Here is a 13,109-nt window from a genome sequence, read left to right on the forward strand (position 1 = left end):
TCAGAAGCGCGGGAGGGTGAGAGAATTCGCCAGAGCGGGGAGCAGAACAGGCAGACGGACGAAGTACACTTTTGAGGGGAGCAGCGGGCGGCAGGAGAGGTCTGCGCGCCATGAGGGACCCTCCTCCGGGGGCCGGGGAGCAGCTGGGGATCGAACCAGCGCTGCAGAGGCTGCGGGCAGCTTCGCAACCCAGCGCTCAACCGCTGCACCACCAGGGAGGCCCATTCATAGGTTGCTTCTTAACCCCTTGCGCCACCAGGGAGGCCCAGCTTGTATTTCTTCTAGTCTCACTGAGATTCAGTCATGACCACCGACGTTCATCAGTCACCTACTGTCTCGTACACACCCTCGGCCCATGGGGAGAGGAAGGTCGTTCTCTAATTTGTAAGAGCACTTTCACATTGAGGACATACATTTCACAGGTTTTCTGTGTTGTGCTAATTTCCTCGGATTCTGATTTTAAATCTTGTGATACACTACCTTTGACTATAAAATTTAAACCTTTTACGTGGTCAAATCAAGAATTTGTTAGCATGGTCCTCTGATTATTTCTCCAATTGTTTCACATTTGAATGAAGAGATTGTTTTCGTAGCGAAAAATCAACTTTATCAATCACCTTTATTAGATATTTTATGTGCACATCTGCAGGACTGTACATGGGGATATGTCCACATTCACACAGTTTTCAGCCTTAAAATCCTCAGGATTTCTTAAGGTACAGATACTCTACAGATTAATTTGGGGTCTATTATCATCTACATAATTGTCTTCCCCACAGGATAAAAATGACTAGTCAAGTTTTCCTTTTCATCCTCTACTGAACATTCCCCTTCTCTGTACCTATACTCCCGGGAGCTGGTCACTCACCCTCAAAGCCGGCAGCAGCCAGGAAGTCGCAGCAAGTGTAAGCAAGCCGGATGCACAGGAATGGGGGTGAACAGTGGGCAGCGAGAAACACATGTCCCAGAGCTATTTAAACTCCATGCTTGCTAAGTCAGATGTCTGGGGCAGCCAAACCGTGAGCACTGGCCAGGAGTTCTGATTGCCTTTCCTCTGGTTTTGTAATTACAGTTTAGACACGTAACAACTTTATCTGTGAGAACTAACAGGTTTCATACCGCTCACTTGAAATGAGGAGAGGGAGTCAGATTCATCTTCTGTCATTCTTTGGTACGGCTACCGGTCTTTCCAGTTTTTATAAATATCAAGTTTGCCCTTGTTCAAATGTAAATGAATGCACCTCAGTAAATTCTACTTATGAGTGATTTTTAAAATCAGGCTTCTTGGAACCGTTGAATGATTCTCAGCATCAGCTATGTTTGTGTTCATGCGGACACGGGAGCTGCCATCTTGCTCTGCATCATGGTGGAGTCTACACTGGGCCTTCTGGGTTATACAGACACCCTCGTCACTGCTGTACCATGGCTGCTCTTGTTCAAAACCCTTCAGTCTCTCAAGTCTTAAACTGATGCCACTTTTGTTCACCCTCTGATCACTTTTCTTTGTATACCAGTGTCTCCTTATTTTACGTGAATGTTTATTAAGTCACGGGGTTCTGCTAGACACTCCGCTGAGCAGCTTCCGTGCATCATCTCCCCTATGCCCCCCACTAACTTCTGAGGTAGTACCATTATTATAGCCGTAAGAAAACGCTAACACGGACGCTAACACGGGCAAAAGAGTTCCCTAAAATTAGAGGGAATAAAAAAAAAAACACAACAGAGCAAGAACCCAACCCCATTTGATGCTGGAATATGAGTTCTTAAATATACAAAGAATGACGCGGCTGCGGCCCCGAGACAGGGCTTTGGGTAGCAGGCTGGAACAAGGCTTTGGGGAGTGGGGGTAGGTGGGAGGGGGTCTTTTAGGTATTTTGAGGAATGTGTGCTTTAAACTAGGAGCTTGAGATGTGATGAAGGGTTATAATAAGGGGTAAATGACATAATCCAACTGTTTTTAAATACAAGTTTGGTTGCAATGTGGACAAATGACAGAGGAAATACAGAAACCAACTGCAAAGCTATTTCCATAGTCCCGGTCAAGTGTTACTGTGCACCGGACAGAGAGCACGGCGTGGAAGCGGATTCAAGTAGCCCAGGCAGTTAGGAGATAAAACCCACAGGTCTTGGCAACTGGCTGGGCAGGGAGGGTGAGGGCGAAGAGAGAGGCAGGAAGGACTCCATGGTGTGGATTCTCTCATGATGAGCCAGGTGTGCGCGCTGCCGGAAAGATTTCCTGCAGTCCTTACATTCATAGGGTCTCTCGCCAGTATGAATCCTTTGATGGAGCGTGAGAGACCCGCTGTAGCTGAAGGCCTTTCCACAAACATTACATTCATAAGGTTTCTCCCCAGTGTGGATTCTCTGATGCTGAGCAAGGCCTGCATTCTGGCTGAAGGTTTTCCGACACTCCTTACACATGTAAGGTTTCTCCCCAGTATGACTTCTCTGATGTTGTGCGAGCGACGAACTGTTGCTGAAGGCCTTCCCGCAGTCGATACATTCATAGGGCTTCTCGCCGGTGTGGACTCTCTGGTGTTGGTCAAGGTAGGCGATCTGGCTGAAGGCCTTCCTGCATACTTTACATTCATAGGGCTTCTCCCCCGTGTGCACTCGCTGGTGCTGGGCGAGGTGTGCATACTGGCTGAAGGCCTTCCTGCACTCCTTGCACTCGTAGGGCCTCTCTCCTGTGTGGATTCTCTGATGCACGATCAGGTATCCGCGATGGCTGAAGGCTTTCCCACACATGTTACAGACGTAAGGCTTCTCTCCTGTGTGAATTCTCTGGTGCTGCGCGAGAAAGGAGCCGTTACTGAAGGCCTTCCCGCATTCGATACATTCAAAAGGTCTCTCCCCAGTATGGACTCTCTGGTGCTGAGTCAGGTGTGCAATCTGGCTGAAGGCTTTTTTACACTCCGTGCACTGGTAGGGCTTCTCCCCAGTGTGCACTCTCCGGTGCTGCGCCAGGTGTGCGTTCTGACTGAAGGCCTTCCTGCACTCCTCACACTCGTAGGGCTTCTCCCCGGTGTGGATTCTCTTGTGTTGCGCCAGGTTGGCGCTCTGGCTGAAGGTCTTCCCACACTCCACGCAGGCATAGGGCTTCTCCCCGGTGTGAATCCTCTGGTGGAGAGTGAGCGAGGAGCTCTGGTGGAAGACTTTCTCACAGTCGTTACACTTCAGAAGTTTCTTTTCTACGTAGACTTTATTGCGTTTCATTTCAGCCGATTTTTTCCGGTAACTTCTCTTCTGTGGCTCACACTTCCGTGCTCTTTCTTTGGTGGGGAAACTCTGTGTGATATCAAAGAGTGCGTCCTGGTGGAAAGTTTGCCAAGATTTAGTATACTCATCCCTTTGCTCTTCAGCGAGGATTTCTTTGTGAGTAATGAACAACTGACGAGAATGTACCCCCTGACCTCCTAGCAGGTTCTTATACCAGTCCTCACTTCCGCAGTGTTCGCTCAAGGTGGGGCGGTCAGGGATATAAGTAAGGTGGCTTCTTCCCACTGTCACCGCTTTAGGTGACTCTTCGTAAATACCTTGCCTTGATGGATGTTCGCTGCGTTTGAATACGCGCTCCCAATCTACAAGACAGCAATACAACAAATGCCTTTTGTATCGATGCATCAGAAGAAAAGGACTTTGAAAACAAAAACTGGTGAATAAGATACCCAAGAAATTTGAGGGCTTAACAGCTGCTACATGCAGTCTACAGATGTGAGATTATAAAGAGTGAGAACTTAAGAAAGTAGATAAGGATATAAATTAATCATACACCATGAAGGTGGCTTTCAGAAAAGTTAAATATTGACAGGGTCATCTAACATCACAACCAGCATTTCGTATCTTCTCCAACAGAACAGCCTCCAAATTATCCTTCCGCTCCTGGCTCAGGCTATCCTGCCTTCAAACTAAATTCTTTACGTTTACAATAATTTCACAATGTCAGCAAGACTGAAAACCTAAGGCCCGAGACCCAAAGACAGGTACTGGGAGTCGCTTGAGCTGCCCTTCATGAGACTATACGGTTCAACTTTGGCAGCATGGAACCATCTTCCTGAGGAAGCTTTCTATTTGGTACATTCTAACCAAATGTAAATGTTCGCCTGATCCGTACATCTAAGGTGCCTTCATAGAAAAGTACTTTTATATCCATTGTTCAATTTTATTAACCTTCATTTTCCTTCCCTTTTTCTTTTTTTTTTAAAGATTTTTTTTTTACTTATGCATACAAGAGCAGGGGTGCAGGTCAGAGGTGGGCGGAGGGAGAGGAGTCACCAGAGACAGAGTGGGGAGCAGAACAGGCAGAACGACTGAAATCCACTGCTGAGGGGAGCAGTGGGGAGACAGGAGGGGTCTGCTGCGCCCTGTGGGTAGCTCCCTGGCCAGGGATCGAACTGGTGCTACAGTGGCTGCGGACAGCTTCACAGGCTGCGTCTTAACCCCCTGCGCCCCCAGGGAGGCCCCTCCTTCCCTTTTTCATTCCCAGATCAAATCACCTTATTCTTCTGCTCAATACTTTTCAATGATCTCTCCCCAGATTTATAATAAAACCAAAAGTCCTATTCAAGGTTCATCCTATTCAAGATTTCTGTGAGCTGGTGCCCTCTGATCACCTCTTCCATCACTCTCTGTACTCCACCTCAGCTGCAGAGGCGCCTCCAGCCTCACCTCACGCACTTGCTATTTGTCTGCCTATTTGTCTGCTATTTGTCTATTTGAAAGCACTTTGCCCAGACACCTGCTTAACCCGCGGGCTTGATGCATTTCTTCACACGTGGCTTTGCTCACACATCCCCTCTTCCCTGGTCATCCTACATACAATACACATTTCGTTTTCTGCCCTTGTGGGTTTTTTTTTTAAATAGCAGCAATTATCTGCCATCATGTTGACCGTTCATTCCCTCTGTGTCCTCACTGTGTGTCACCAGCTTGCATGTGCAGAAGTCTTGTTCATTGACCTTCCCATACCCAGTGCCTAGAGCAGGCTGCCAGCTAGAAGGCGCTTAATATCTGGGAGAAATGGTGACATGAAGTACCACACAGACACACCCCTCCACTGGACGCTCTGCTTGTGTGAGTGGGTACGTGGCCGGAAGCAGATGGGATAGTTCCACCAAGCTGGACAAATTAACATAGTAGATAGCAAGATTTGCTATCAAAAACAATCAAAAGGATAGAGACTTCATTTATAAGGTTGCTAACTCCTGCTACCCTACCTCAATGTCCTTCCAAATCACACGCATAATGCACCCTGGGAGATCCACACAGAGATGAAATGCTGAAGACTCACAGTGAGAGAGGTGAGAGGAAATGTGTGGCCGTGAAACTGAGTAAAACTGTGTGTAAACAGCACGCGCAGAGGTGCTGTCATTAGACCGAAAAGCGAAGGATGTCTCCTCACAGCTGCCCTCTCCAGTGTCACCTGGGGAACGCGCTGAAACACGGATCAGCGTGCCCTGGGCACGGAGTCTCTGATGGAGCAGAACCTGCATTTCCAAAGAGCTCCATGGGGTGCAGCTGGTCCGGACACTGCATTTGGGGCAGCGCTGCTGGCAGGCATGTATCCGCATACGGCCAACGGAGCTCAGCAAGGTGCCAACGAGGTGATAACACGGAAGAGGGAAAGGCTTTTTCAACAAAGGCAACCGGACCAACTCTCTGTCCAAATGGAAAAAATGAGAGGACCTCAACTTTGACCTCACGCACGACGCAAAATTAGATCAAAGGGATCATACATGCAAATGTGAACGCTGAAACTCCAGAAGTCCCAGGCGCTGACACAGAAGACGATCTCTGGGACCTAGGAGTGGCAAGAACTGCTTAGACAAGACACAAGCGGCCCTGACCGGGACAAATGAATCAGACGTGCGGCCTACAAACATCCCGTCGCGGTACGTGACAAAGGGCTGCATGAAGGTGGTCTGCAGAGCCCCTCACCCCTTAGCAATAAGAAAGCCCAACAAAACATGAGCAAAGATTCGAAACACCGCATGAAAGACCAACGGGCAGTAAGCATGTGGAAAGATGCTGAGTACTGCTACCGCCAGAGAAGCGCACATCATGGCTGCAAGGAGACACCCCAGCACCATCACGAGGAGGACTGGGAGGCGCGGGCAGTGGCGCTGCCAGGGCTGCGTGTGTTTTGGGTGGGAAGGTACAAAGGGCACAATCGCTGTGGAAGGCTGGAAGCTGCTTAAAAAGTTAAATATATTCCCACCATATGGTTCGATTCTCCCACTCATAGGTATTTACTCGAGGGAACAAACCACACACCCACGCCAAGTCCCGTACACGAAAATCTCGCACGCCCAGAGCCATGCGTCACCTCCCCCACCAGCTTATTTCCTTGGCTTCTTTCTGCTAAATGCCCTCGCCTTCCAGTCACCACGGCGTGAACAGAGCACTGGAATTGCGTTTTACTTGGATGGTTTCTAAACCTCTCAACAATGCCCAGAACGCGGCACCATGATTTTCTCAAAGTGGAAACGCGGTGAGTCTTGGCAAAAGACTAGGCAAGTAGACGACCCCTTCCTCTGGAAGGAATGAGAGACTGACACGGAGGACACTGCGTGGTCTGAACCCTTCTACGTGTGTCTGAGGTGATGGAGCAACCTGAGCAGACTCAGACGCGAGCGCCCGGAAAAGAGGAAAAGGCGCCAGCAGAGACAGCAGAACACGGAGAGGACAGAGACAAGGAGATCAGTCAGGAGTTCACGCCAGAGACGGCACAGGGTTGCCTGAGCCTTTCCGGAAAGCGCCCCGGGCCAGCAGCGCGGGCTGGAACCCTTCAGGACCCAGCGCTCCCACCCTCCCAGTTCTCTTACTCACCGAGGCAGGCACCTCCTGTCCCCTCCTGCTTCACTACCCAGGGCTCCTTCCCCTGTTCCAGCAACGAGATCACGTCTGGTTTAAAAACGGAAACTCCTGCTTACAAGAAATGAAAAGCGAATCAGCAAATCCAGCAACCAAATTAAGTCCTCGGTCACCGGAGGCCGGGGCGCCGCGCAGGGGGAGGTCTGGTGAAGACTGGGAAGAAGAGGCTGTGTCACAGTCTACCCCAGAGAAGTTGAGATCCCCCCAAAAGTTAGCAGAAAGCCCCCGTCTCCCCCCCCCCCCCCAAGTCCCGGGAGGCCCTCCTCACCCAGAGACGCCAGGTTGCGGTAGTTCTCCAGCATCACCCTGCGGTACAGGCCCCTCTGCGCGGGGCTCAGCCACTCCCACTCCTCCCGGGAGAAGTCCACAGCCACGTCCCCGAAGGTCACCGAGCTCTGAAAGGACACGGACACATTCGTGTTCAAGCACATTCTTTCCATCGTGCGGGCGTGCGAGGAGGAATTAAGGCACGGGGCAAGCCGCGGGGCCTGGCTCCCTGGGCACGCGCACACGCGGGCTCTGCGGGAAGGGCTGCCTTCCCACGTCACCAGGGTCCTCATCAGATCGCGACCCGAGTCACTTGCCGGGCGCTACGCATTTAAACACAAACTCCTTCCCAAAGGCGGCCTGGAGTGAACGGAAGGCATTCGCTTAAACGAGTGGCATTTGAATGAACTGAGCTTTGCAGAGGTGTCTGCACTGAAACAAGAGGATGGGACACACAAGATGAAGCTGGTCAAAGGTTTTGACATCTAATGTCGGAGGGCGGGGGGACCCTACACGAGATGAAGGGACAAGAGCTACTTTGTTCCCTAAAAACTGCAAGCAGGCATTCTTCCTGACAAGAGAAATCTGCCGCAGGCCATGGGGCTTGCTGTCCAGCCTGAAACAACCCTTCAGGCGCGGCACGTGCGAGCAACGCCAGCCTCTGCAGCTGGGCACTGTGCCCGGGCGGCTGAAGTGACTTGTTGCATGCTGAGGTCTACACCACACCGGCTGCTGAACAGCTACTGGACTGGGCCCTGCCAACGGCCACCCCAGATCTCCCCACAGGCAGCAACGCAGGGTGAATGCCCGGCCCAGCAGGCGTCTCCAGACCCCCCGCGGGTGGCTGTCAGAGGAGCGTCTCTCCCATGGTCTTCACGGGGCTGCAGAGTAGCGCCCCACTGAAGCGAGCTCGGACACACCAGCGGGAGAGCGAGTCTCGTAACGTGCTGTTCCTGCGTGATGGAGAGATGCTTGAGAGCAGAAGTGTGGCTCCCAGGAAATCTGTGAGATGATCAGCTGTGCAGAAACGCGCTCCCCTCTAAAGTACTTCTTCTTCTTTTTTTTTTTTTAAAGATTTATTTTTACATATAAGAACGGGGCACAGGTCAGAGGTGCAGGCAGTGAGAGGATTCCCCAGAGACAGAGCGGGGAACAGAACAGGCAGACTGGCCAAAATACACTGCTGAGGGGAGCAGCAGGTGAGTCAGGAGAGGTCTGCTGTGCCATGTGGGTTCCTCCTGGCTGGCCGGGGATCGAACTTGTGCTGCAGAGGCTGCGGATAGCCTCACAGGCTGCGTCTTCACCCCTTGAGCCACCAGGGAGACCCTAAAGTACTTCTTACTCCAGGGAAACCTGGGAGGTGAGTAAAAGCTTGAGGCAGAAGGAACCAAGTGTGAGTCTTAAAAGATAAAAAACCTGTCCCAGATAAGATAGTCTGTCATCAAGTCTGTGGAAACACAAAGGCTTCAAGGGGAACTTTAAAGTTTTGCGCTGAAGTGCCCCACCACACCACCTCTCCCGCGGGCAGCGGCACAGGCACAGCTCCCGAGGCGCCCTGGGACACCGCTCAGTGGCAAGTACAAGCCCGTGGACTCCGGGTTCTGAGCGCCTGACATCGCCCTCTGGCCACGAGACCTGAATACCTTGCAAGCATTTTGCGTCACTTCGCTCAAACAAAAATGTCAAACAAGTTTTTTATCACTTAAGAAACTTAGAATTTAGTATTTCCACCCTCGGTGAATTTTCTTCAACTTCCTTAAGGAAACAGAAATCCTTCATTCCCCACACCTGCCGACCTCACCCCCATCTCCTAGGAATAATCAAAATGTAGCATGTATGTGTTCAAATGTCCCGTTACACAGACAAGTCCACGACTACCCAGGCCTTTTAGTTTTCCTATAAAGTCACTTCTGCTGGGCAGATGACGTTACGTGGCACAACCCCTCCCCCTCCCCCTCTCTTCTTTTCAAATATTTATCTATCTATACATACAGGAACTGGGGTGCAGACCAGAGGGCTGCGCCATGTGGGTAGCTCCCTGGCCAGGGATCAAACTCATGCTGCAGTGGCTACGGACAGCTTCATAGGTTGTGTCTTAACCCCTTGCGCCCCCAGGGAGACACCCCCGTCTTATTTTCAGATAGATGACTTAATTTTCCACTAAGATGCTGTAAAGATTTCCAATTATTTTCTTAAAAGTAAGTCCTAGATGTTTTTTTCTCTACTGGGATTAGGATTTTCCAAACTTACTGAACTGTGGGGGGAAAAAAAAAACTAATGAAAAAACAGTTAGGACTGGAAATGAACTGTTGACGTGTACTCGGGAAAATGCTAATAGTTCTTCAGGTAGGAGGAAGTCAAAATAAAAGGGAAATGGAAGCACAGAAACACAGGGAGATATTAAGGGCTGCGAAAAAGTAACTCCGCACTACCTAACGGCTTGGACTTCAAGCGCTGTGGGGAGTCTGACCGAGGAGGAAGCTGTGGGAGGACTAGCGACGGGAGGAACAGGAGCAAGGGAAAGAAGATGAGCATCCAGCGAGCGCCGGAATGCTCACCGCCCTTGCGTGCCCACTGAGACGGTGATAAAAGGTGTAACTGACAAGAGGATAAGAAAAATCAGAACCAATGTAAGCAAGAGAAGGCAAAAACGGGGGCAATAAAGGAACAGACAGAAATAGAAAACAGGGAGAAAGCCAAGCGCGGTGTGGTGGATTCACACCCATCAGCAGTGGCATGCCACGAAAATGCGCGCAACACTGAAAGGCCAAGGTCACAGACTGGATTCCAAAAAGGCAACCAGTACATGCTGTTTACCAAACGTACACTTTAGGTCCCCAAAGGTGTGAACTAAAATCTTAAAATCCCCCCGGGACTTGATAAAAATGTGGTCTCCCAGGCCCTATCACTGGAGGCTGTGTCTCAGCAGGCCTGAGGTAAGGGTGGCAGAGCAGCCACGTCTGCCCTCTGAGTCCTCCTTCCTTTGCCAAGTCAGTGTCAGCAGAGAAGAGGCGTTGCTGTTCCCTCCTGGGCCTCACGTGGAAAGAGATGGGAAATTCACCCCTTTGTCCAACTGTGTTTTTACTGAGCAACGTTTACGGAACGCCTGTGCCTACCAGGCCCTGCTGTAGGAGTCACAGAGGTGGACAAAAGACAGTGTCACGCAGAGAAAGACACTGGGTGTCGGCCACACCATGTCAGGAAGTAATAACTATGCTGACAGAAAGTAGGAGACGGTCAGCTGACTGAGAGCAACAGGGGTATCTGAGAGACACAAAGCAGACGTCAGAGGTAATGTCTAAACAATAAATGAAGTGGTGAGCTAGCCGCCCGACTCAGACCGGGAAGGAGCAAATGCAAACGCTGACACACAGGAAAGAGCCTGGCCTCTCTTCCTCCTCTGTAAAAGGCGAAAGATTTACGTGATCTGAAGAGAAACCAGAGTATCTTCCTCCTCTGTAAAATGAGCGACTTGGACGGCATCCCCCTTAATTTTCTTCCTGGCTTATCACTTTACGGATCTAGATCTGTGCCGCCCAGCACACTGGTTACTGGTCACATGTGGCTACTTCAATTTCAGTTAACACCCAAGCCACACAGGCACATGCTCCCTACCCACAGTGACCTGCGGCCACTAACCTGGACAGGGCAGCTACGCAACATCCACCATCACAGGAAGACCGGACAGCACTGCGCCTGGCTCACCTGCCTTCATGACATTCTCTGTATTTTTGACTCACAATATGGATGGGTTTGTTTTTTTACATTCAACCCATAGGCTGTATTAAGCTTCGAAGTGTGGAGAATTTTTTCCCTCCAAACAAACAATCCATTCTTTACCCACTGATTTAAAACAAGATCATTACTTCATCGTATAATAACCCGGTACACACCACAGTCCATGGGGACAAAAACATCATTTATCAGCACATACACGTGGTACGTCTTTAAAAACTATGCGGTCCACCAAGGAAGAAGTATTTCTCCATTCCTAATTTACACCTGCACATACTTCTGGACATTTTGGGCTGATCGTTCACGTGCTGCTCCTGTCTCTCATTGCGCTCGTGTACTGTTTCTGTTATTATACATCTATGTAGTCTTTTAAATGTAGATTCAATTATTCCCTCATTCTCCTTTTTCAGAAAATGTCCTGTCTTTCCTTGCCTCACCTGGAGGGCCCAGAATATCTTACCCTATAACTCAGGGCATCCCTAGAACAGGACCTCATCACTCCCAGGAGTCCTAGTCTTTTTTTTTTTTTTTTCTAAGATGTATTTATTTATGCGTCCAAGAGCTGGGGTGCAGGCCAGAGGTGCAGGGGGTGAGAGGATTCACCAGAGGCAGAGTGCGGAGCAGAACAGGCAGACTGACTGAAGCACACTGCTGAGGGGGCAGCGGGGAGACAGGAGAGGTCTGCAGTGCCATGTGGATAGCTCCCTGGCTGGGGATAGAACTCATGCTGCAGTGGCTTCATAATGCTAAGACTTAACCCCTTGCGCCCCGAGGGAGGCCCCCAGGAATCCTTTCTTGAAAGCCCAGAGTGCTGAAAGGATCCTGCCTAACTGCCCATAATTTGAGGCTGAAGAGGCAACACATCTCGCCGTCTGAAGTCACCTTACGCAAGAGACACTGTCCCTGGCTAGCTTTAGAACTACCCAGCTGCCCCGGCTTTGCCTTCCTCCCAAGGCTGCATCTGTTGAGAAGCTCTAAGCTAGTGGCCCCATCTGGACACACATCTTGACCTCAGTTCATCAAGTCTCTGTAATGAAGCCTTTCAAATGCCACCAGGGAGTGCATTTTTGCCTCTTGAGCGCTCCTAGCGAGACGCGGAACACCTAGGAGGTACTGAGTCATTTCTTGACGGCACATGAACATGCTGGCTGTTTTGTCTTTTTTTGTTTTAAAAAAGGCAGCTCACTGAGCTCTTTATGACTTCCTCTTACTGGATTGGAGGATGTGGGACCAGGCTGCCAACTGAAGGGGACTTTCTTAGGCTGGGGACTTGCAGAAGAAAAAGAAAACATTCATATACCATGTGAAAAACAAGGCATTTCAGGGAAGAGAAAAATGCTGCCTTACCTCAGACATGGCTTTAACAATGGGAGGATTTACGACAGCTCTTCTGATCCTCCTCTGTCTGGCTCTGCGCTGGAAGGGCAACGTCCTGAGGAAGTGGAGCTGGAGGAGAAACAAACCATGAAATGCCAGGCCTGCCCTGCGGCCCCAGCGCCGCCAGCCTGTCCGCCACCCTCCCCCTCCGTGAGGGATCGCTGAGTCGGTCATTCCTGCCTCGGCGTACAGCTCCTTCCCCATGTGCTCCAGGTCTCACGGATGCCACAGCCGTCTGTGCACAGTCTCCTCTGCACTTCCACACACAGCATCGCCCCTCCGAGGGAACGGCCACGTCAGGCCCGCGCCCCGCCTGCCCACAGGTGGCCTCTCGAGCCGTGAACGGATCTAACACGTCATGGTAATACCTAGCTGAAGCAACCCGGCATCCATTTTTTAGGCTTCCCACCCCATGACGGTGTGGAAGGGCCACATGCCTCCCCCCTTTCTACCAGGATGACAGAAAAGGCCTCAAAGCCAAAGCCTCACAGACGGGCTGCGGAGCGTGGCCTGGAGGGCACAGGACCGAGCAGCCAGGCCCCTGCTTCTGGTCGCCCCGCAGGGCCAAGCGCACGTCGAGCGTGAGTCACTGTGCACCAGGCCCCGGCGCCCGGCCGGAGAGGAGCCCCGGAGAGCACACTGAGGTAAGAACGGCGGGCCTGGGGACCCAAAGCTAGTTCTCCCCGGGGGCGCGCCCTCTCCCCTCTCCCCCTAAAGTCACGTCTAGCCCTTCACGCCACTCCCGGCTTCTTCCCCACATGCGGCCTTGCACCCTGCAGTACACGCCCCTCAGCCCGCAGCACCCTGGCCGCCGGTGGACACAGTCCCCCCCATGGGGTTCTCCCAAGGCCTTCTGG

The 13,109-nt window shown here is 51.1% G+C and overlaps 1 protein-coding gene across 1 annotated transcript; it reads right to left on the bottom strand.

Moving 5' to 3' along the window:
* Positions 1 to 217: 217 nt before the first annotated feature.
* On the bottom strand, positions 218 to 12,426 carry ZNF583 (zinc finger protein 583). The gene is made up of 4 exons (XM_037517237.2): positions 12,223 to 12,426; positions 7,142 to 7,268; positions 6,829 to 6,924; positions 218 to 3,581 (listed from the first exon to the last, which is right to left on the bottom strand). Exons 1-4 carry the CDS (start codon positions 12,424 to 12,426, stop codon positions 2,104 to 2,106), a joined length of 1,905 nt encoding a protein of 634 aa, XP_037373134.2. The 3' UTR covers positions 218 to 2,103.
* Positions 12,427 to 13,109: the final 683 nt, after the last annotated feature.

Source organism: Talpa occidentalis, unplaced genomic scaffold (assembly GCF_014898055.3).
Source record: "Talpa occidentalis isolate TD23 unplaced genomic scaffold, MPIMG_talOcc4v2.1 talOcc4.17, whole genome shotgun sequence".
Classification (NCBI taxonomy): Eukaryota; Metazoa; Chordata; class Mammalia; order Eulipotyphla; family Talpidae; genus Talpa; species Talpa occidentalis.

Bases quoted from the DNA above. Each gene is read 5' to 3' on its own strand.
- ZNF583 (XM_037517237.2), bottom strand. From the start codon at position 12,426: ATGACCGACTCAGCGATCCCTCACGGAGGGGGAGGGTGGCGGACAGGC. The intron at 6,925-7,141 runs GTGAGGAGGGCC...TCTTGTAAGCAG, and splicing joins CCGCAACCTGGCGTCTCTGG to GAGTTTCCGTTTTTAAACCA. The intron at 3,582-6,828 runs GTGAGTAAGAGA...GCTGTCTTGTAG, and splicing joins GACAGGAGGTGCCTGCCTCG to ATTGGGAGCGCGTATTCAAA.